Below are 24,207 nucleotides of genomic sequence, written 5' to 3'. Positions count from 1 at the left end.
TGCCCTCCCACTTTTTTTTTTTTTTTAAAAACAAGATTTTCTTAGAAGCAAAACGCATAATACAGTACAGGTTTACTACAGATGGCTTACCTCTACTCTCTCTGCAACCCACTCAAAGTTTTTCTTTACCATCTGGAGCCCTTCAGGAGTTACTTCTTTGAGGTCACGATAAGACTAGAAAATAAGATTAAAAGTTTAAAAAACAAATATCTCTTGCTAACTGAAACTATATGGTTTCTGAGTGTTAGGTAGGGATTATGAAAAGTGTGCAAAGCAAAGGATGTATCTATATCTTAGTCTACAAATTCGTTGCCTGAATTAAAGTATAGAAAATTCAGTAGTATACTTTTATTTTCATTTAAGGTTAAGAGTTTTCAGGCCGGCCCATGGCTCACTCGGTAGAGTGCGGTGCTGATAACACCAAGGCCACGGGTTCGGATCCTATATAGGGATGGCTGGTTTGCTCACTGGCTGAGCGTGGTGCTTACAACACCAAGCCAAGGGTTGAGATCCCCTTACCGGTCATCTTTAAAAAAAAAAAAAAAAAAAGAGTTTTCTACATCAGCAATAAACTGCCCTGAGAATTCTTATGTATTAAGTATAGAGAAGGTCTTGCCCTCATTTTGTTTTCATAGAGCAGAAATGGAGCCTAATAAGATCCAGAAGACTTGGGGTAGAGCCCCAGATCTGCCCCACACTTTTGTAATTGAGAAGATACTCATCCTCTTAGAGCCTTAATTGTCAATTAGCCAAACAAGGATAATACTTGCTCTGTTATTCTGTGAGACTCTATCAAGATAATTGAGAAATCTGCTTTATTTATGTGAAATATTATTCCTAAACAAGGACATAGGAGATAATAATCTAAAAATAAATAGCAATCAACAAATCAGACTTATATCATAAGGAATAATAATTGCCTTTTCTTTTGCTCTCAGCTCTCCTTTCTACTCTATCCCAGACTGATAAAAAGCCTGAAGCAATACCTACCTGTTTGTCTTTCTGCTGGCTTCGATCTCCTGATGGCCAGAGTCTCCAGGAATCATTATCAATCACATCAGCAAGGACGATTTCTTTCGTGGTTACATCAACACCAAATTCAACCTAGAAACAGAGTATCACAAAAGAAAAGTTTTAAAAAGTTATACAACTAAAGATTTGTCTCAGTTATAACCTTTACTTTCAAATCTGTTTTATCTGTACCTTCATATCAACCAGTGTACAATTCTGGCGCAACCAGGATTTCTCCAATATTTCAAAAATAGCCTGTGTAGCATGACTCATGATATCCACTTCAGTCTGGCCTATAACAAGTCCAGCAAAGCAAAATTCTGCAGCAATTAGCTGCTCCTCAGACCACTGTGGATCATTATTGGCATCATCCTGCAAATAAAGTACAGTAGTACAATTAACTTACATGTAAAATGTCTGAACTTTTAAAAAATCTAAAGTCCCTTTCTCCTTGAGCAGAAATTCCTCAAAAATAGTCACTTTCTCTAAAAAAGACTTTGTTTACAATACCCTTAATTCAAAGCAATTATTTTTAATTTGTCTACTTTTAATAGCTACTTTAAAATTCAAAGTATTGAGGCAGGAGAAGCCATGAAGAGAGAAAGGACTGCTCTGCCTGTTTTGAGCCCCAGCCACTTCAAAGCTGACCCTAGTGAGCACAAAGAGCAAAAGCTGCTGTGCCCTTTGTATGAAGTTGCTTTGAGGCTGCAGGGAGAAGAAGGCCAGCTAGACCACGAATGGGGTTCCTGTGGACCCACACGGGAGTGAGGGGCCACAGACAACTGAAAAAAGGAGCCACTCAGAGGCTGGTGAGTCATTGTGAGGGACTGGAACACTGCCCATCCTATGGGAAGTGTTTATTAGATTGTGGTGGGATGAGGGAGACCAGGCCATGAGGGGAACGCTAGGGCACAGCATGGACAGCTGATCTGCCCTCCAATCAGCACAGGATCATTCAGTGGATACTGGTCAGGAAGAGAGAACTGCAAGGGGTGCAGTTTGCTGAAAAGTCAGGCCCAGACCAGAGTTTCCACATAACCCAAGTGTACCAGACCTCACAAGATTCATAAGTGCCTACAAGGAAAACAAAACCTGAGCTGCACAAAAAACCTTCCCCAAAGAATCAGTAGCAAAGCAGCAATTTAGCTCAACCACAGGGCTCAAGTGCTAGTTCCCACAGGAAGTTTCCCCATTTTAGAAGTAATCAAAGGACAACAAATTATTTCCAGTGCAGAGTTTAAAAAAAAATCCACAGATCAGAGACAAAATTATTATATTAATCAGTTAAGGTCTAACACCACCAAAGAACACCTCTAAAACCCAGAAAAATCAGAATGTTCATCTTGTTAGTAATCTGGGTCCAAAGGTAAGTAGATTTTCACAGATATTTTCTTTAAAAATCTGATTTATCCTTGCTAATGGAAATGTACCTTATTGACATAAATTTCTGGAATGACATTTGCAATAAAAAAAGCTTTAATAACATTTAAATCTTTTGGGTTTGCTGCTGTATTACAGTAAGACATAAAACAGAAGCATAAAATAGTTACCTTGAAAAACATCTCTACTTTAGGTGGGTAAAATTTATATCCTTCCTTGACGCCAGGATTTCTTTTGAGAAAAGAACCAGTTGCTATTCTTCGGCAAACCCATTCAATTGGAATCATTTCACACAGGGGCGCAACAAAAGCTGTCTCCCCACATTTTCTGGTAAAAGCAGTTTTGATACCTACATATTGATGACAAAAGTTTTAAAAGTCATCGAAATTTTATTTAAAAAAGGTAGATCTGAGGCACAATAAAATTCTACCCCATTCAAGAAACAAATAAAAATAAATGTAATTTGAAAAAAGGTGAAAGTAGGAAACAAAATTAATATGACTTTCTGCTGCTTATCAATGTTACATGGCAAAGTATATACCGCACCAGAAGATCTGGGTCCCAGAGTCTTTACCATTTATTCATCCAACAAATACTTATTGGGCACCTCTTCTTCCAGTGAGTATCTAACTTTGTACAGGCACAAAACTTATCCAAATAGCACTAAATTATCTCTAAATCTGATCTGATTGCAGGATTCTCATATTCTACAGTTCAGTATTCTATGTACCTTGTGGAATATCAATCTACTTATCACAATCAGAAACAGCCCTAAATTCTGAATAACCTATTTATCTTAATGTTTGAAGCAAAGGGTCCTTGAAAAAAGCATCTAACAGGTAGCAGCAGGAATATAGCTGCCACTTTGACCAAGTTGACCAAGAGCAAAGAAAATATCTGCCCTTCCTCTCCCTTCTTTCTTACTCAGACTGCTACTGGAAAACTAAGTTAAAGAGCTGACTTGTGATGTTTGGGATGGAAACTACTTTATGTGGTGGCCTTGGAAAATAACAACCTCTCTAATAACATTTAAAAAGCATCACGATCCAGCAATTCCACTTCTAGATTTATACCCAAAAGAATTGAAGGCAGGGACTCAAACGGATACTTGCACACCAGTGCTTATAGCAGCATTATTCATAAGAGCCAAAAGGGAGAACCATCAACAGATGAATGGATAAACAAAATGTACTATATATATAATGGATTATTCAGCCATAAAAAGGAATAAAATTCCTGATACATTCATGCTATATGCATGAATCTTGAGAACACTATGCTAAATGAAATAAACCAGACATAAAAAGACAAATACTTATGATTCCGGTTATATGAGGCAAATTCATAGAAACAGAAAATAGAAAAGAGGTTACCAGTGTTGAAGGGAGGGAGAAATGGAGTTATTTTTTAATGATACAGAGTTTCTGTGTGGGATGATGAGATACAGTAATGTCAGCTAGTACTAGGTAAGGCAGGATTTCCAACCCACCCTGTCTAAATGGGCTGCCCACTTAACCACTACAGTATAGTACCTCTTCTGGAAGGGTTACTACATCACAGTATAAAGTAACGCTATAGCATTATTGTGAATTAAAACATCTCCTGGTAACCTGCATGGGTTTGACGTAATTCTCATTTTCAGTCTGCAATGTCAGTACCTCCAGTCCCATTGTAATATTCTAATCTAAAATCAACTATTTATCAGGAAAGGATTGAGAATCTTGGATCTTACATATGTATCCACACAAGAAGGGAACCTCTATTTATGGAAACCCTATGCTGTGTTAAGTGTTTGATATATGTTGCCTCATTTAACTGTACATAACATTTCTAAGGTAGGTATTATTTACATTTTCCACTGAAAGAAGCAGAGGCTCAAAGAAGTTAAGGCACACACTAGGTCGAGCTGTAAATCAATAACGAAGCCTAGACTCGAAAGGCACTGTCCAGTTCCAAACCCTCTACCATTTTCTCTGCATTTCCTTTGGGTCTGACTAGCAAGATTTGATCAAAACAGAGAAAAGAATAAGTTGTGGTGTACTGCATGAACAGGAACCCTAAGGAGAGAATGGGAAGAGTGGAAGTCAATTGTCACTTTAACCTTTAATCAAGATGCAGTTCATGGGCAGCCAGGTGACTTAAATCAATCCTTAACTTGGGGTGGTAACAACATGCCTGGCTTCAAGACCTCTTTTTTCTTAAGTGTTAATCCTCAGTCATATCTGTTCATTTGTCTACTAAACTGGACAGAGTAGTATCCGATTCTATTGTTTAAATATAAGTAAGTTATTTTTACTCAGATGAAAACCCTCCCCCACATCTAAGAGAACCCAAAGCACATAATGAACTTATAGTAATGATTTCCCCCAGGAAAAAAAAAAAGAAAGCTTCTAAAAGAGACTCAGTTTTAGATGATATAATGATGACACTGCTAATCATTAGAGCAAACTCCATGACTACATATGGTGAGAAAAAGAACTCCCACCATTTACCTCATTTGTCTGCAAAACACAAACCTCCCATCAAGGTTACTGAAAAATATATATACCATTTACACATTTGAATTACAATGACCTTGTATTACAGCTAATCAGCTCACATATCCCTGTGGCCGTCCTTCTTAATGTAAATCTCATAAATCAGGTACAGCACATGATAATACCAATTCCATGGAAAAATAGTATTAGCTAGTATTTGAACAAAACATTACAGTTTCATCATACATGACAATGAGAAAGCTAGAATCCTGATTTTCTGATTCTTATTCTGGTGCTCTTCCCATTCTAATTTCTAAAAATACCTTAATTTGGAACATAATCCTGGTTTTAAAAAGCAGTTTTAAGCAAAGCACTGGTGGTCAGCCAGAAATAGCATTTATTTAACTATTAGCAAGTAAAAATTACATAAGGCTTAATGGAATTCCTAATCTGTCTCCTAAAACTTACCTGATTAGGAATTTTTTAAAACTTAGGTTTTCCTTAATTATACAGTTCTATGTACAAAACCTAGAAAATACATTTCAACATTTCCTGTGAACTAATTAAGTTTTAGCTATGTTAAGCGTGCCAGATAACGTAGTTTAAAGATAATTGTTAGTGTACTTCACTTAGGGTGACCAATCTTCCCAATTCCCCCCCAGCAGTGGACTTTCAGAGTTAAAACAAAGTCATGGACAAAGACAACCAGGTCTCCCCAATTTACTAGTTCTAAAGCCCCAGAGAATGTACTAAAAAGTGCCTTATTGAATAAACAAATAAAAACTTGAGCCTGTACTTACATTCCATACTTAAAAGTACAGTCATGTGTCACTTAACAATGGGAATACATTCTAAGAAATGCATCATTAGGCAATTTTGTTGCTGTGTATACATCACTGAGTGTACTTACACAGACCTAGATGGTATAGCCTACTATTCATCTAGGCTGTATGGTATAAGGATATTTCAGAAAGTTCATGGAAAAAATGGAATTAAAAGATAACACAAATTTTTCCATGAACTTTTTGAAGACTCCTGGTATTGCTTATTCCTCCATGCATTGTGCAGTGATGTTACAACAGCTATGATGTCATTCGGCAATAGGAAATTTTCAGCTCCATTATAATCTTACGGCCATTGTTGTATACGTGGTCCACTGTCAACAAAAACGATATGTGGCACATGACTACATATATGCAATCCCATAGCTATGTGCAACTACTAGGGTACATAGAAGGTAATTTTCTTACTGCTAACATCTTAAAGGGTTAAGCACCTTTAAAAATTATGTGGATGGGGAGAGGGAAATAACATGGGAGGAGAAAAATAGATCAGACACTTATCTGTATTATAAAAGGAACCAAAAATAATTTGGTGCTCTCTCTAGAAATCTACTCAGTCATTGGGAACCCACCAACTAAGGAATCCTGTGACATAGATCCTGTGACAGGAATTAGAACCTATCACTTAGATCTTGTGACTCAGGAATTACGGAAGGTCCTTTAAATTTATAGCAATATTACTCACTTTCAACGCATAGGGGGATTTATGATGTGGATGACAATTCAGGTTTGCAATTAAACATTTTTTTCACACTAACTTAAAATGTGAAACAGGATACTTTGGAAGAGGCAAAACTACTCCAAAAATGTACTAACAGAACAGATTTAACTTGAATTACCTTGTTAATCTGTGGAAGGCAGATACATTTATCTTAATGATAAACAAAAGTATTAGACCCCCCCCTTTGTAATAAAGAAAGATTAGTGCTTACTAGAAGCTCTGAGAAATGAAAGGGCAACTGGGAATATTGGAAATAAAAGTAAGGAGAGAAAGTTTATTAAATTATAAAATCAGAACTGGCAGGGATGATAAAGAACAAAGCTTTTATTTTACAGACAAGGAACCTGAGGCTTCAAAGGTTGAGTGATTCAAGGCAATGAGGTCTCTTACTGTAAGGAAAGAGCTCAAATCTTTTACTGGCTGAGATTTCACACACCACAAACCAACCAGGAGCTCACTGAATCTCTGCAAAAAAAATTCATTATCCTAATTTCCTTTCCTCCACTTCAAATACCCTCCACACAATATTCTGATCTTAATTTGGTCTTTTCAATGGATTCCTTATCACTCTACTGGAAATAGAGCTTTCATTCAGTTTTTGAGTAGGAGGGAATTCTGTATATCTCTGATCTAGTTCAACCCTCTCAACTGGGGAATGGCAGGATGAGAAGGTATGGCTGTTGTCTTCAAATACTTTTCAGAACTTTCAAGTGGAAGACAGATTTGAAATTTTGTATTGCCTCTAAGAGGCAGAACAAAGAACAATTCTATAGAATTATAGGGTGTAAATTTCGTTCATCAATTAGAGCTTCCTAATACCAAAATGGGCTTCCTTCATAATTAAGTTCCTTAAGACTAAAGACAGCCTGAGAGAAGGAAGTTACATAGGGGATCTATGCACCAGTTAAAGACTGTAGCAAACTGTTAGGATTCCTTTTAACTAAACAAAACTACCAAAACTACCAATTCTAACCACGTAAAGTTATCATAATGAAGTTTAAAAGTTCTTGGCTTGATTTAAATTAACTTGTGAGACATCCCCAAACATGCTGTTAATCCAAATAATGTCATCTCTCCATGAAAGAGATCAGTGTATATGAGAGAGAAGGGACAGAAGGCCATGAAGGAGAAACTTACCTGCTTCCTGTAACAACTGAAAAATACAACTGGTAGTTTTATTTGAGATTGCAGCTTTTCCTTCCAGGTGATTCTTTCTAGCTGCATTTCCTGCTGTAATCTGATCCTTGGACTGCAGGAGGACTTTTCCTGGACTATCTAACAATTCATAGACTTCTTTTGTTTTACCTTCATAGAGTTTTTTACCGATGTTCAGTACTGTGGAAATAAAATGAAAATATATCAGATTTCAGGAAGAAATTGCCTGAATATTGAAGACTAAATCATCCAGAATGATGAAATCAGTAAACACACACTGACTAATAACCTTAATAAAAATGAAATCATCCGCATAAAACCTTCTACTCTACAAAGTATTTTCTCATGTGTCATCACATTTGATTCACATAATTTTGTGAAGAATTATAATTATGTAAATAATTATAGAGATTAGGAAACTAAGAATCAAAAAGGTTGAGGTCATGCAGTCAAACAAAATCCTAAATCTGATATCAATCGCTGTGCTCTTTCTGCTATCATCCTGCCTCTCTCACAGCAGAACTGAAGTAGATTAAAATTAAGATACATTCAAACTATCATAACTATACTAGTATTTTCATATACATACTCATAGTACATCATCTAAACTAGCTTGCAGGGAAAAAATGCTATACTTTTCCTGACTTTTGTTTTGGCAAAATGGGAAAGTTCAGCCAGATGGGTTTCTTGATTTCAAATTAATGTGCAAGAGGAGGCATCTCCATCCACTTAAGTTAGTCCATTTGGAAGCATCCCCAGCAACCCTCACTATTAATCCTGCCCCCGCTCCACTAACCCTTTCTCTTCACTAACAGTTGTAGGAAATTGTGAGGAAGTAAGTAGGAAGGAATCCAATGTTGATGCTGGTCACAAAACCTAGAGAAAGTAGACTCTGGTTATTATAAAGAATGATTTAGATGAAGATCAAAGATAATAGAAGTTTAAGGGCTTAAAATTTCCACAGGGAGAAATTGTGCCTAAGGCTCCCAGAACACTGATTCATTCTCAGTACCAGCATTTTTTGAGTGTCGTCATGTACCAGGCCCTGGGACATGTAGTAAATGAGACCTAGTTCCTGCTCTCAAGGCACCTGAGTCTGAGGGAAACAGATACTAAACAAGACATCATAGTAAGTACAAACAGCACAATAAATACAGACTATGGGATCACATGCTTATACAAGTGCCACCTAACCTTGTCTAAACATCAGAGAAGGAAGTCTAGAAGAAAGGGACAATTAGGTTGAGATCTGAAGAATGATCAAAATTTAGCCAAAAAAGAGAAAGGGATAGGTAGTGGTGGTGATTAGATAAATAAAATGAAAAATGTTGTCCAGATGAGATAAATAAGATTTAAATGCATTAAGATGAAGTAAATCCTAGGTAAAAAGAAAATTTGTATCTATTACCCCCCACATTTAGTTGAATCTGTATTTATTACCTAATCATTAAATAAGGTAGAAATTTTGATTAATAGGTAGAACATAAGAAAAAACCGTACGTGACATATACAAGTGCCAAAATGACTGCCATAATTTTGCAGATGAATTCAGAAGACTGACAAGGACTGAGAATGGTTCATGGAATTGAAATTTAAGAGTCTTGGAAAGCACAGAATTTCCACAGGGGAGTTAAGAACATTCTAGGACTGTGCTGTACAATAATGTATCCGCTAGCCACATATGGCTATGAAACACTTGAAATGTGGCTACTCCAAATTGAGATGTAAGTTTAAAATACACACTGCATTAGATATGAAAAAAATACAAAATATCTCAATAATTTTTCTATTGATTAAACATTAAAATGTTAGTATTTTGAATACATTGGGTTAAATAAAATACATTAAAACTCATTTCACCAGTTTTATTTTTATTGTTTTTAAAATATGGCTACTAGGAAAACAAATTTACATATATGGCTCACATATTTCTATTAGCCAGCACTGTTCTAGGAAAAACAGCATAAATAAAATATATAAAGAAAAATAAACCTTGGTGAATTAACCTGACTGAAAAGTAGAATAAGAATTCACAATACGTTGGAGTGGGCAGGACTGAAGCCATATTGGGACCTAAAACCACACCGGCTCTAAGCAAATTTTAAAAAGACATAGTTTTTTTTCTTGGCATGTATTTCTCTGAGTTCCCTCTTTTCCCATGGTTATTCGATATTTTGAATCTTGGTTATGGGGCAAGATGACATTATTTACATGAATGTAAAGTTGTTTCCAGTCAGCCTGAAGCTGCAGACTTGCACCGACCACCCAGACCCTGAGATAAAGACAGCAACAGAAACCAGACGGAGTCTTGGCGAGACCTTGCACCTGAGAACTTGCATGAAGTCCTCACTGCTCACGTGCCCCTCCCTCCTGCTTTTCATTTCCTACATTCCAGTCTCTCGTCCCTCTCTTTAAAACCCTTCAGTAAACCTAAGTCTTTGAGATGGCTTTAGCCTGGCCACTTTCCTTCAGGTTTACTGGTATTCCTGAACAAAAGCTGACTTCCATTTTCACCAACATTTGACTTTTGGGTTGTTTGGTTTTTTGTCTGGGACATGTAGCCCCACCTGTGAGTTCGATAATAATTTTGGGGAGCCTCAGCTAGGAGCTGAGTGTGCTTTGTAAAAAATAGAAAAAAATTAAAGTTATGGCCGAAGAGGTAGGAAGGACAGCAATATGCAAGATTTAAATGAAAGGGACTTCACACCGGATTTTAAGAGCTCTAGGGATACCACTGAATATTTTGAGCAAATGCCTTTTAGAAACCGTAAGAGTGACATTTTAGAAAAACTAACCTACCAATGGTGTACAAGATGGAAGGAAGTAGGACAGTAATGATTTTAGACGTTCTACTAGCTTCGAGGTACAACTACCCTGATCCCAGGAAAATTCTGGTTCAGAGCCTTGATTTTATGGAGTTGATACTCATTATCAACTGGATCTTTTTGTTGAGTCTACAACTTTTTGTCCTAAACTTTATGGAAAAGAATGTACTAACGGGCCAACACAAGCAATTTGGTTCATGATAAATTCAGGAATTGGGTGTGTGAAACCAACGTTTTATCAGCATAAATGGCAAGAACGATCTTTCCTGAGGATCTGACCACTAGGGAAAAAAATGATTATATAACTATGTAAATCTGATAAACAAGTGAAGCAAGGGAACTTTTTTTGCCTGAGGGTTTGAAGCTCTCCAAAGCCATCGCGGCATCAAAGCCTACTTAAGATAAAGTAAAAAGATCAAAACACGCAAAACCTGGACAGATTTTCAGAAGATTCAATTCTTAACCTTCTTTCCTTCTTTAAAAAAAAAAAGATTATTAACATACCAGGAAAAGCAAACTCTGGAGTCAACACTAGATTTTCACGTGACCGTTTTACAATATCCATTGATTACGAACACTACTTCCGGACACCTCTCCAAACCCCGGCCGTTTCTCGTTCTAGTTCCCCTCTTCCTCTAGTTTCCCCCTTTCCCCTTTCCCGGAGGCCGTTCTGGGTGTTTCAGTACGTTCCGAGAGGCCTCAGAGTGCTTTGTGTCCACCGCAGGTCCAGCAGCGCCCGCTCCACGTGTGCGCCCGCCAGCCTCCAAAGGGCGACTGCAGGGAGGCCGCGCTCCGCCCGGGGCTGGCTGCAGGCAGGGGAGCAGGGCCCGCACGTGTCCGTACCGAGCCCGCCCGTGAGATCACGGCCGAAGGGCGGCAAGACCGTGGAGGGCACGGAGTCCCGGCGGGCCTGGACGCCAGTTACTCACCCTCAGGTGTCGCCATTTTCCTAAGTGGGCCAGGGGCAGCGCCCGCGCTGGGCGGAGAGGCCGAAATCTGGAAAAGAGAGGTGGTCAGAGAGGTCCACGGGATCCCCCCAGACACGCCCCCTGGAGTGGCTGCGGATCCCGGCGCTGCTTATGTCGACCTCTGCAATAGCTGCGGAACCCAGAGGGTCTCTGAAATCCGAGGGGAACTTGGAACCCGGGGCCGGGGGGAAGCACCTCCCCTCGAGGCTTCCCGCCGCGCAGGCGCAGCGACGCCACCCCGCCTCGGGACAGCCCCGCGCTGGCCGTGTCCCAGGAGAGGCGAAAAGTGGCGCGCACTGGCGGCCCCCCCCGCCCCGTTTCTGCAGAACCTCACTTATCGGGTCCCCTTATGGGCAGCGAGAGTAGGTCACAGGTTGGGACGTACTAAGTCATGACAGCCGGGGGGAAGCATGTGGGGACTGGTATATAAAGTTTATATCCTCTGAGAGAGAAATGACGATAACCCCGCTATTCTCATCACCCTAGCTTAGCGTGTTAGAGCATAACGGAGATTTCCACGTGCAGAAAAATTAGCTTTGTGGACAAGTCCTACAGAGGACTAACTCCACCCCCACAGGATCCGCGACTCCTCCCCTCAGCCGCAGAGCCTCCCCTCCACCCTCGCTCATTGGTGGACCCGGAGGAGGCGGAGCAAGGGGGCGAGGGGCCGAACTAGCCACGCCTATTTAGGGAAAACACGCGCCGCCGCAGTAGCCGGGGTCGAGCTGCTACGAAGAGGCTGTCGCGAGGGCGAGCTTCTGAGGCTTACGGGCCGACTCCACAGCTGGTTTGTGCTTGGACCTGTGCCGCGGCGGCAGGTCCCTCCACGTGCATTCTGCAGCGACATGGAGCTGGAAGAGTTGGGCATCCGAGAGGAATGTGGCGTGTTCGGGTGCATCGCCTCAGGCGAGTGGCCCACGCAACTAGATGTGCCGCATGTGATCACTCTGGGACTCGTGGGGCTACAGCACCGGTGAGCGACAGGGTGGAGGAGTGGGGGTGGCGGGGCGTGTGCTTCTACATCTCCTCAAGCCTCTTCCCGCGGCCAGAGTTCGCTATCTCGTGAGGGACCGCGCGGCCATAGTTGACTATCTCGTGAACGACCAAGGGACCTCTCTTACCTGGACCGGTACCTGTGGCATCCACCAGGTTGCTAAGGCGTGCGCGGGAGCAACTTGCCTCCATGGACTTTAGCCTGTATCACTCACCCAGCCCCTAATGCCCTTTAGGTTCTCTCCCCCTTCCCCGCCTCAGGTCTGTGCACCCCTCCTGAATGGCCAGTTTGTAAGGTTCCGGTTTGCTTGGACTAGCTTGGCTGGGGCTTCTCCCCGACTGCACGCTTTTTTTAACCTCCTTGAACCTGGAGCTGCTCTTGTGATAGGATTTTGTGGGTTGCCGGCTGGTCCAGGTCCTACAACACCTTAAGGTTTCGCGCGGGGCCTCCAATCACCACAAGCTTTTGTTTGCAAGGGCAGAGCTATTGAGCACATTGTGGGTTGAAAGTAGTTATAGTTATGGGTACTTGAGGAGTCTAGAGTTCAGACCCAGCGAAACAGCACTATTTGGTGTTCACAGGGAACTACCGGTTACCTTTTAGATCTCATATAAATTGACCGGAAATAAACTAATCACAGAATAGTGCATCTGGAAAAAATTCGTTGGTGAACGTTTTAGGTAATGAATGAAAACGTTGGTAGTAAGATGCCAAAAATTAACTCCTTTAAAAGGGGGAGAGAGGATTACTGTCTGTATGTCAAGATACACATTGAATTTGAAAAACTGGAAGAGCCCTTCGCGTTAAAAAATAAATAACTTTGCTTCTATGATCTTTCCATTTTTTACTACCTGACCTTACTGGAAGTTGATATAAATAATTCAGTTGGAGTAAGATAGAGATGTAGGTTTGACATCATCACTGAAAATACTACAAAGTTTCTATAAAGCAGTACGGTAGCAACAACTTTTAAAACTGTTAAGGAACTTGGCAAAAACACTTAACAGCAATGTGGGTGCAACATGTGTAAATGCATCCCAAATGATTAGCTTTCCCTCACCAAACTTAAATTAGAAGTAATCTTTTTGCTGTTTTCAGGGTGCCAAATACTTGAATTTTGAGTTTCACATTTTGTGTACTCCTTGTTTACTAAAGAACTGAGAGTAATTCAGAATCTGGGATGAATCGAGAATATTTTTAACTTGAATAATTCAAATCTTGAGTAATTGTGGGTTGATCCTAATAGATTTCTTGTTTTAAAAAGACATTTATTGAGAGGATTAGATATATAATCCAAGGAGAAATTAAAATCTGATTATGCGATAGTTCCGAGCAACATTGGTTTATAACATTCTTAGAAGTTATTTTGGATATTCTGTCATGGGTAGAGGAGAAGGGAAACTTAGGTGTCTTTAGAGTTGCATGGTGGTCTGTAGGATATGTATGAATTGATCTTGAATTTTTTTTGTTAACTATATTTTTTAGCCAAAATTACTGAGAAAGTTCTTTGCATCCACATCTCTCCTTCCCTTTGAACATGTGCCTGAAGAAAAAGGGGCTGATTTTTTTTTTTTTTTTTTTAAACTTAGATGTTGGCACTATTCAGGATTTTAGTACAGTTACTCAGTTTAGGAAAACACTTGGTATACGGTCGGGGATATGTTCTGAGAAATGCATTGTTAGGTGATTTGGTCTTAGTGCAAACATCATAGAGTATACTTACACAAACCTAGGTGGTATAGCCTACTACACAGATCTAGGCTATATGGTATAGTTATTATAATCTTATGAGACCGCCATTATATATGTGGTCTGTCACTGACTGAAACAGTTATGTGACTCATGCATGTATATAATTATAGTTTTGTGGGTTTTTTAAAAAAATGAATACAACTTGATTACTCGTTACTGTATATGTTTTCAACAGTTGCTTTTTCTGTGAGAGAATTATGAGATTAGATAATACAAGATAAGGTCAATAATGATATGATTATGTGGTAGTAGAGCAGTATTAAAGAGATTCTATTAGACTGTTCATTTGACTGAATAAGTCTTTGTTAGGACACTGATGTTAATTGACCTTGTGGTATTTCAATTTATTTTCAACAGCAGTGACAAGAAACTCAGTAGCTTCTGGGGAATAAATGTGTTATTTTAAAATGATTTAAGATTTTCCTTATGTAGGCATGGAATCATTAAGGTGCACCAAGAGGGCTAGTCCTCACCCATAATCCTATTCAATTCAAAATTTTAAATGAGCCAAAGTTCTTACCCTTTGGGAGAATTGATTATGATTGGAAGAACAATGAAACCCCCTTATGTCTAGAAGATATAGTAATCATCTGTTGCTCTAAACTGATAGGTAACAGCCAGAGAAAGATTAAGAACTAATGTTTTAATATGGCGTTGAATTAAGGAATGTCAAAACTGGAAGCCTGTGTAGGTTGCCATAGCTTAATATGCAGTAGAATTGGTTATATACACTGTATCCTGATAAGGTGGTCTGTTTCAGAACGCTCTGTTTCTACAGCCTCACCCGCATTCACTCAATGATTAGCTTTAAAGCAACAGCAAAAAGGTTTGTGGGGTTTTTTTTCCTTTTTGATGAAGGAATTTATCCTCATATATTATCTTCTTAAAGCATGGAATCTAGAAAATTATATTTCTATCACTTTTGCATTGTATTTGGTTCTGTATTTTGTCTTGGGCATAATCAGTTCTAAAACATTTAGACTCAGGGATAACAATACCTGAAAATTATAATAGTATGTATTTCATATAAAAACAAAGAAGTGTCAATTACTAAATCGTCATGCACTTTAATCCAAATGGGTTCATCCAGAAGTACTTCTTTTTAGTAGTTCTGGCTGTTTGCAGACTTATTCTACAGCTTTGCTTTCTGTCGGGGGAATTTTAGTTTAACATTTTTAATGTTAAACTAACTAGTTGTCCTTTTAGCTGTAAGATGTGCATGCATGTGTGCGGGTGTGTTCATGCCAGATTCATATAATCCCCAGATGCTGGTTTGGTCCTAAGAACATCAGTAGTTTGCAGAGTTCTGAACAAACCAGACATCCTCTTACAGATCTAACATTTTCATCTTTAAACTACAGTCACACTTTACAGACAGTAGAATGGCCTGGACCCTTCAAAGATTCCACAAAAGGAATTACTAAAATTTTGTAGATTTATCTCATGAATCAGCTTGTCAGCCTTCCCTTGGTTAATTAGGAGATAAGCATGCCCTTTCCTTCAGTGAATTTTTACTTCCCTGGGGTAGGAATTGAACCCTACAATTGATAAATTTTTTATACCTCTTCTAAAATTGTATGAGATTTACCTGATGAAGTTGGGTCTCCTGTCTGCAGAAACATGCCGTAGAATCTTTTGGTTCTGTAATTATGCTTTGAGGAAACTGATTTGTAATAATCTCAGGAGCACTATTAAAAGATGTAGACGCTGGTTCTGCAAATAGAATACATAACATTATCACTAGAAAGGCACTTGTGAGAAAGAAAAAGAGATGCGCTCAGACAAACCTCTATGGAATTTGTTCCTACTTATCTTCATTTAGTATGTTGGAGAACATAGGAGTAGGTTGTCAGAAAACTTGCTTTGGGTGCCAAATTAAGGCTGGGAATATCTTACTTTATTTTGACTTTTATGTTTTAGTGAGAATGACCAAGTATGTAACATTCCTTTAGTGTTTTACTTATATACCCCCTTAACCTATATCCTAAGTGAAATGACTTTCTGTTTGAGGAAGTGACTTATTTTAAAACTGTCCTTGCTAATTGTTCCAATCTTGATTTTGAAAGGCTCTAAATTCACTTACTTTTGTAACTTAAGGTTCTCGAGTTAAGATTATGTGTTTTTAATTCTTCCATTTATAACTATTTTTTAGAACTTTGCTTTTTGCATTAGTCTGAAGCAAAATTTATCTGTCCCCAAAAGTCTCAGGATACCACTGCTTTGTCATTCTGGTAAATATTGGGAAGAGGTCCTTAACATACAACCTGAAGTATACTCCCAGGTTTCCCATTATTACCAGTTTAATCTTGGGCAAACATCCTAACTTCTGAGTCTGTTTTTTTTTTTTTTCTTTTTTTATAAGGTGACCGGTAAGGGGATCTTAACCCTTGACTTGGTGTTGTCAGCACCACACTCACCCAGTGAGCGAACCGGCCATACCCTATGTGGGATCCGAACCCGTGGCCTTGGTGTTATCAGCACCGCACTCTCCCGAGTGAGCCACGGGCCGGCCCTGAGTCTGTTTTTTTGATCTGATGGGCTAGAAAATATTTTAAGGTCCAATGCACAAATTCAGTTGGTTTGGAAAGATACTTTTGTGTGGTTAACCCTTAGCTATTTCCCTTTTCAATAGCATATCCACTAGAGGGGATTAAGAGAAGGCAAAGGTGGGGCAACTTGTCTGACTTGCATTTATATCCAAAAATGGAGAAATTACATTTTTAGCTCATTTGAGATAAAAGGGCTTTTACGGGAGGGGAGAGTTCCTGCTATTCTCCAATTCTTTATTCAAAATATATTTGTTGAGCTCTGTGGTAGACACTGGGAACACTGTACTCTGTAGGGTAATGTGGTTCCTGTCCTGACAAAGAGACAATGTAGCCCATTAGTTTGAGAACACAGACTTCTCCATGCCTCAGTTTCCTCATCTGTAAGTACTGGGTATGACATTGAGTATAATGTTAGCACCTACCTCATAGAGTTGTGGTAGGGGCTAAATGCATTATTGTATGTAAAGCACTTAGAACAGTACCTGGATATATGCATGCCCTAAGACCCTGCATCTTAACTCCTGGATATATACTCAACAGAAACGCATACTGTATAGATGTTCATTGAGACATGTTCAGTTATTCATAATAGCCCCAATCTGGGAACAACTGAAATGTCAGTGGAATGGATTAAAAAGAAAAAAAAGGCAGGGGAGATCCTATAATGGAATATTCTACAGCAGTAAAAAAGAATAAACTCCTGTTATATGTAAAATCATGGATGAATCTCAGACAATGTTGAATGAAAGAAGCTTGATATTTAAAAGTCCATACTAAAAAAAATGTACATTCTGTATGAATCCCAAACTAATCTATGATGATAAAAATCAGAATAGTGATAACCTTTATGGGGGTTGAAGGGGATGATTAATGACTGGGATGCTTTTAGGGTGGTAGTAATGTTTTATACTGTATATTGATTTGGGTGATGTTTACATGGTGTGTTCATTTTGTAAAAATTTATTTAGCTTTTCAATTATTTGTGCTTACTCAAAATAATTCCATAAATTATAAACCTATGAAACATTAAAGTTGTATTATCCTGGAGACCCAACGAGATGCAGTGATTTGCATTATACTGAGTAATTAAGATCAGAGAGAGACTAAAATTCAGGTTTTCTGATTCTCGGCCCTGTGCATTTTCTTGTATACTGCATTTTTCTTTTATATGCTGTAGTGCATTATATTACTATATCTGTGATGGGTAAGTTTGGAATCATGTACAACTCCCATAATTAGGCTGGCTTCTGAATTTAGCTTATTTTAAGACTTACTAAAATGTTATAGACATTACTACTTTTGAAGAAAACCCAAATTCAGAGCTTATTTGTGGGTATTTTTTTCCTTTTACATCTGTCTTTTGATAACAGTCACTGGAAAGTATAATTTATTTATTTATTTTGATTTTTATTATTTTTTTTAAAGATGACTGGTAAGGGGATCTTAACCCTTTACTTGGTGTTGTCAGCACCGTGCTCTCCCTAGTGAGCCAACCGGCCATCCCTATGTAGGGATCCGAACCCATGGCCTTGTTATCAGCACCACACTCCCAAGTGAGCCATGGCCTGGCCCTTGTAAAGTATAATTTAAAGGCTCCTGGTAACTGCATAGTTATCTAACTCTGGGAAAGTTTCCATTTACTTTCAATGTTACTTTCACTCTTGATGAGCTCTGAAAGAAATCATTTCTTAGCATTCTGTGCTCTCACAGAGTTCCTAGCCAACGTATTTAGTCTAATTTATCAAGGACAGGAATAAATGTCTCTCTTATCAGGAAAAAATAAGTTTTCCACAATGTGGGAAAACTTGGCATGTCTCAGCCTCTTACCGTCTTCATGTGCTTTTCTCTTGATGCTCAAAGTTCCACGGCTTTTGGTATGACCTTCAAGTAATTCTTAAACCAATAAACAAAGACATCATTTGAAATACGTTAGTTTTCAAGCCTTCAGGCATACTAAAGTAAGATCATTTAAGGAGTAAGACAGATTAATTAAGAAGAATGAGTTTAAGAAGTAGAAATATTTTGGTACAAGGCTTAGAATTGAAACCTGGGTTAAATTAGCTATGTAATAATTAGGTTCTAATAATTTAGGTTCTAATAATTTTTAGGGTCATTTCAACATATAAAACTGGATTTTATTTCTGAAGAGTTTATTTTGTTGTTGGTTTTTTTTCCCTTTTTTTTGCTAAGTTCAAATGCAAGGAGGAAAGTTTATAGATTTTTTTTGTTAAAATCTATTCTAAGGTTACCATTTGGCAAATGTTTCCATTTGGCAGTTCTGAGAGTTGGTCTTCTTAGGATGTAGTCAACTTCTTCATAAAATCTCATTTTTCTTTGAGGGTTGCCATTTTTCTTTTGTGAAATTCTGTATATATATTTTAAATTTTTATATTTGGTATGACATTGTTTTCAGTCTTTGTCTATTCCAAACTGCATTAGTCTTCTGGCAATTTCCTCAAATATTTCCTTGTCTCTTGTGGCCCCTTCAAGCATTTGCTTAAGTTTTTCATCAGACCATATGTGTATCAATGCTCTGACCTCGTTGTCACACCAGTGTTTTCCAGCCTCTGTCACACACTGTTATGATCTGTAAATGCCTTTAGCATCTTCTAAAGGAATATGATTACCTATAAGTCAACATCATTTACAGTTATTCAAACTTATATTCAAAATATAAATCTTGTATTTGAATATCATTCATTTAAAACCCCTAGATTTTTTAAAGCACCAGGAATTACAGTAATAATTTCAATATGAGGATCAAAATTTTTTCATACATTCATATTCAAACAGTATATTCTAAAAATTATAAGGCAGACTGCTCCCTGATATTTGTGAGAATAATTTAGCTGCTTTTCATTATTAGGTAATCTTCCTGAACTTTTTATGAATATGGAGAATCCCAATGTAATTTCCTTCCACGTCTACCATATCTTCTACCCACTCAGGTATAATAAGGAAGTATTTTGGGTAATACACAATAGAGATCCTCCCTATAACTACTTAAAGTGGTATACATTAGAGATTAAATATCAAAATAATGTTTACAATTCAACAATTTAGACCCTGTACCTGACCCAGTGATATTTTGTGGGACTGCGCACCTCTTCTGAGGCAGTACTTATGGAATCTTCCTCTGGCAGAAGACAAACAATAGCAATTTAAATTTGACGTTTACAAAACTCTAATCTACTTTTGCAATTGAAGATTGTGCTGAAAAACTAGTGAGGCTGGATTCCAGCATCAAAACTGTAACCTTGAAGCAAAGATCATTTGCCATCTTTTTTTTTTACAGAAGTACTTTTATTAAAATTAACTATTTTTCAAAACAATCAGTGAGAAGAGTAGCATTGTTTTACATTTTTGCAACTCTTTTATGTCTGACTTAATAGAAGACAGATGAATTCTCAAGTCTGCTTCTTCATTCAATATACTGCTTTGCTCGAAGTTCAAGTATATAAAGAAAAACTGGTTTCACATAGACTTGCAGTTGGAGGGAGAACTTCATGAACCCCCTCTGAGAGGGCTTCAGGTACTCCCAGGAACCTTGAGACCATAATTTGAGGACCACTGCAATAAACTACACTGCTTCCCAGTTAAAGATTCTATATAGCCATTGAGTTGGTATTAGAACTAACACTTTCTTCCATGGCCAAACACATTTTAAATAAACTGCGAAGGGGTGACGGTGATGAATTTTAATTCAATTTTAAGTGGCATCGGCTTTTAAATTGAGTTAATAAATTATTCTTTTGCCAGTCAAGATTACATATTCAAATTTTTTAAAGTTTATTTTTCAAAACTAAGAAGAGAAAGCAACATGTCACACACAAAGTTAACATTTGTGTAGTGGTTTCAAATTTTACAAATCCTTTCTGTGCCCACATGATGCCATCTAACCTTTAGAAGCCCACTACAGAGGAGGAAAGCTTGGAGCAGAGAAGCGACTTGCCCAAGATTGTCATCAGTAACCAGGCTGTGGAACCAGGACTCAGCGCTGGGTTTGATGACTGAATCCCATGTTCTTCTCTCATTCAGCTGTCTGCTGCTGTCACACAGCAGGAAGACAGGGCTGATGGCCGTTTTCAGGTGCCAGCAATCCACACTACCCCTTGCTCAGTTGGATTCCTCATGACCGAGGGATGTATTCTTAGGACAATTCTGACCTAGCTCTAATGAACAAACATTTCACTTTCAAAAGCTGGCTTCCCAGCCTTGGAAGAGGGGGCCCCTCATTTATGTTCACTTATTTCACATACACAAGAGAAAGCATCTGTTCTAGAATCTAACTGGACTTTATTTGACACAGAATACAATATGGCTGTAGGAACAGCAAACTGAAAAGACACAGTTCTATCTAACCTATAATTAAATAACAGGAGGGCAAGCCATTAAATGAATAACGAATCAGTTAAGCTTGATGAAAGAATTCTTTTTCTAGTGCCCATACTTTTGGAATTCCCACTCTGTTGTCCGATGGACACACCTGACGTGTTTTGAGCCAGCGAGAAATGCGGTGAAAGTGAAAAGCGTGGTTACAGATGCCCCATGCAGCGGTACATTCTTCAGAAGTAGCAGATGCCTGGATAGCTTGACATTCTATGCAAAGATCCATAATGTGATTCCTGCAGATGGCACAGTTATCAACCACAATATCCCAGGCCCAGAGGGCTACTGCATTCCACTTTTTCACTTCAAAGCGTTTCTTGCCCGGGCCGCTGTGGGTGCCGCTAGGGTTACCTACATCCATCGCTGCCGCCATTTTGGAAACACAGGGTGTGTCGTCCGGCCACTCTTGCGCAGCAGCGCACGGCTCTCTGCGCACATGCTCCAGCTCCGCCTCTTGCACTCGCCCCTCACTGGCGCGCGCGCCCAGGGGCATGTGGGGGCTGAGAACGCATGACCATGCCTCTTAGTGGCGCCAGCGCGGGTCCCCCCTCCCCGTCGCGTCTGCTGGGGAGGCGGCGGCGGCGGCCCGAGCGGCTCCTTTTGTCATCTTTAACTAAGTTTTGAAGTTACCTACTTCAAAATCTTGGAAATGTTCTGTCTTAAATGTCACATGGCAGCATACCATACTTGGGAGTACAATAGCACTTTTAGACCTAATTTAGTAACATCTTTCAGGGTTACATTTTAGTGCTTGACAAAGAGCTGTTACGTCTGTTCTCATTTGATCCTTATTGCAATGCATATAAAGAAATAAAAGAATAAGTGGTCTTAGCACTTTTCACATTCAAACGCTAATAGTCTATATCCAGAAGAGTTTGACTAGGCCAATTAAGACAACCAGGCAAGGTATGAACATTTTAAGGAATTGGTGGTGCTTAGCCTGGTAAATATAACATGGATTTATTTTGGTGTACCAGTGTATGTATAGGACATTTACAGGTCAGTTGTTTGTAACTTTGGGGAAATACCACCACTTGCATATGTTAGATTTCTGAGTTAAAGTCTAGCAATGAGTGATAGTACTCTTTTGTCCCAGCTAAACTTTCCTATACACTGGGATGTTATTTTTTAAAAAACATTCTATGTTCCTAAATATTTTGAACCATATAGTTGTCTATGAAGTTTATTATTATGATTATTATGAAACTAGAGAATGGTTGGTATTAAAAGACCAGTGAGGCAAAATGTGGTTATGGTACCTGTAAGCACATAGAGTAATAGGTATGTGGAAAGTTACATCAGGATAGAACCACAACTCTTAAGGACATGTTTGCACAGTGAAACTGAGATAAAATTTAGATTCTAGCAATAGCAAGACCTCAAATGACAGGTTATACTCTGGAGCCAGAGAGGGCCACCTACTAAGGTATGGTTTATTCTCGTTATTCCTAGTTCTGTAAAATCAAATCAAATACCGCTCCTAGGAGAAACACAGGGTTAGGTTCCTGCAAGCCTCTGATAATACTATTTTTGCCAACAGATCAATACATAACCTTATTTATGTGTATTTCTGTTTCAAGACTTCTATTTGATGCACATTGTTGATTTGTTAACCTTGAATTCCCAGCCAACAGCACTATACCTCATGCCTGAAGGAAGCTTATCTAATGTGTTTTGTCAGTAAGGCACATCACAGCCTTTTTGCCCTTAGAAACACTAGATAGCATTGTAGAACTGCACCTGGGGCCATTTTAAACAGCAAAAATCACCCCCCAAAAAGTACAAAAAATGTGTGAAACATGGTGCTAGATAGACTGAAAAGGACTCCCCTTTACGATATAAGAGCTAAAACAAAGGCAATGTCAACTTGTTTGACCTTAGCTGCTAATGCGTGCGTCAGGTGACTCAGATTTTTTACTGCTCTATGCATGTCTGTGAATGACCCCAAAATCCCTACGAGTATTGATTTTTCTTTTGCAAATCTGTTTTTGTGAGTAGGCAAATTCACAAATAAGGAATCCATGAATAATGAAGATCATTGTATCTAGTTACTGCAATAAAACTAATATGCTAATATAATAGATTTTTAACCTAGACTTTGGAAGAAGAGTAGAAATTCTTTGCCTGTCTGGGGAGAATTTAAACTAAAATTTTTCTTATATATAAAAGATCAGAAGAAAATGAAAATGATACTACTCTGGGATACCTTATGAAAACTACAACCAAAGCTGCTGTAGCCAATAAATGGGCTTTCCAGGTGATGATGTACAGTACACAGAATCTTCCTCTGGCAGAAAACAAACAATACTCAGCAATACTTCCTAACAGTGAGTTCCACTCATCTCATTCTACTAGGTTTTATGAATAATTTTTCAGGCATCATGGAAATTTGAAAATGTGTTTAACTAACTCTCTCTTGTTGAATATATTTTTAGAAGATGTTGCTGTCTATGTAAAATGGTGCAGTCACTGTGGAAAACACATAGTTCCTCAAAAAGTGAAACATAGATGACAAAGGACCAAGCAATTTCCCAAGCCGAGGTATATACCCAAACGAATTGAAAACATGTCCACGTAAAAACGTACGTGCTGTGGAAAAGCAGTATGGTGATTCCTAAAAAAATTGAACATTAATTACTATAAGATACAGCAATTCCATTTCTGGATATGTACCCCAAAGGAATTGGGAGTAGGGACTCGAACAGATATTTGTATTTCTTTGTTTATTAGCACCCTTATTCACAATAACCAAAAGATGGAAACAAACCAAATGACCGTCTACAATGAATGGATAAACAAAATATGATATATCCATACAGTAGAATATTATTTAGCCTTAAAAAGTAAGGAAATTCTGATATATGCTACAATGTAGCTAAATCTTAAAGACCTTATGCTAAGTGAAATAAACCAGATACAGAAGGATAAATATAGTATGATTCTACTTATATGAGGTACCCAGATCAGTCAAATTTATAGAAACAGAAAAGTTGATAGTGGTTACCTCAGGCTAAAGAGAGGGGGAAATAGGGAGTTATTATTTAATGGGTACAGAAGTTTCAGTTTGGAACAATAAAAAAGTTTGCTCGACAGGGTAAATGTACTTAGGGCCGTGAACTTAACAACGGGTAAAATGTTAAATTT

At 38.4% G+C, this 24,207-nt stretch overlaps 2 protein-coding genes and 1 pseudogene across 3 annotated transcripts in view; 1 reads left to right on the top strand and 2 right to left on the bottom strand.

Annotated features, from left to right (window-relative positions):
• Positions 1-24,207, bottom strand: part of PAICS (phosphoribosylaminoimidazole carboxylase and phosphoribosylaminoimidazolesuccinocarboxamide synthase) — a 43,769-nt gene that overhangs the window by 6,637 nt on the left and 12,925 nt on the right. The window contains 8 exon segments of the mRNA XM_063107638.1: positions 91-174; positions 991-1,104; positions 1,204-1,383; positions 2,562-2,740; positions 7,569-7,766; positions 11,341-11,407; positions 15,714-15,838; positions 18,502-18,567. Of these exon segments, the coding sequence (XP_062963708.1) occupies positions 91-174; positions 991-1,104; positions 1,204-1,383; positions 2,562-2,740; positions 7,569-7,766; positions 11,341-11,407; positions 15,714-15,838; positions 18,502-18,567 (1,013 nt within the window).
• PPAT (phosphoribosyl pyrophosphate amidotransferase) overlaps positions 12,137-24,207 on the top strand; it is a 38,497-nt gene continuing 26,426 nt past the window's right edge. For both annotated transcript variants that reach the window (XM_063107639.1, XM_063107640.1), the window contains exon 1: positions 12,137-12,352. In XM_063107639.1, coding sequence (XP_062963709.1) covers positions 12,225-12,352 — 128 coding nt within the window. In that variant the 5' untranslated portion in view covers positions 12,137-12,224. The remainder of the gene's footprint in view (positions 12,353-24,207) is intronic.
• Positions 21,026-21,445, bottom strand: LOC134386480 (E3 ubiquitin-protein ligase RBX1-like; annotated as a pseudogene).

The sequence above is a fragment of the Cynocephalus volans genome, chromosome 9 (assembly GCF_027409185.1).
Source record: "Cynocephalus volans isolate mCynVol1 chromosome 9, mCynVol1.pri, whole genome shotgun sequence".
Classification (NCBI taxonomy): Eukaryota; Metazoa; Chordata; class Mammalia; order Dermoptera; family Cynocephalidae; genus Cynocephalus; species Cynocephalus volans.
The sequence above is the reverse complement of the archived record's forward strand: the minus strand, read 5'-3'. Positions and strand labels throughout refer to the sequence as shown.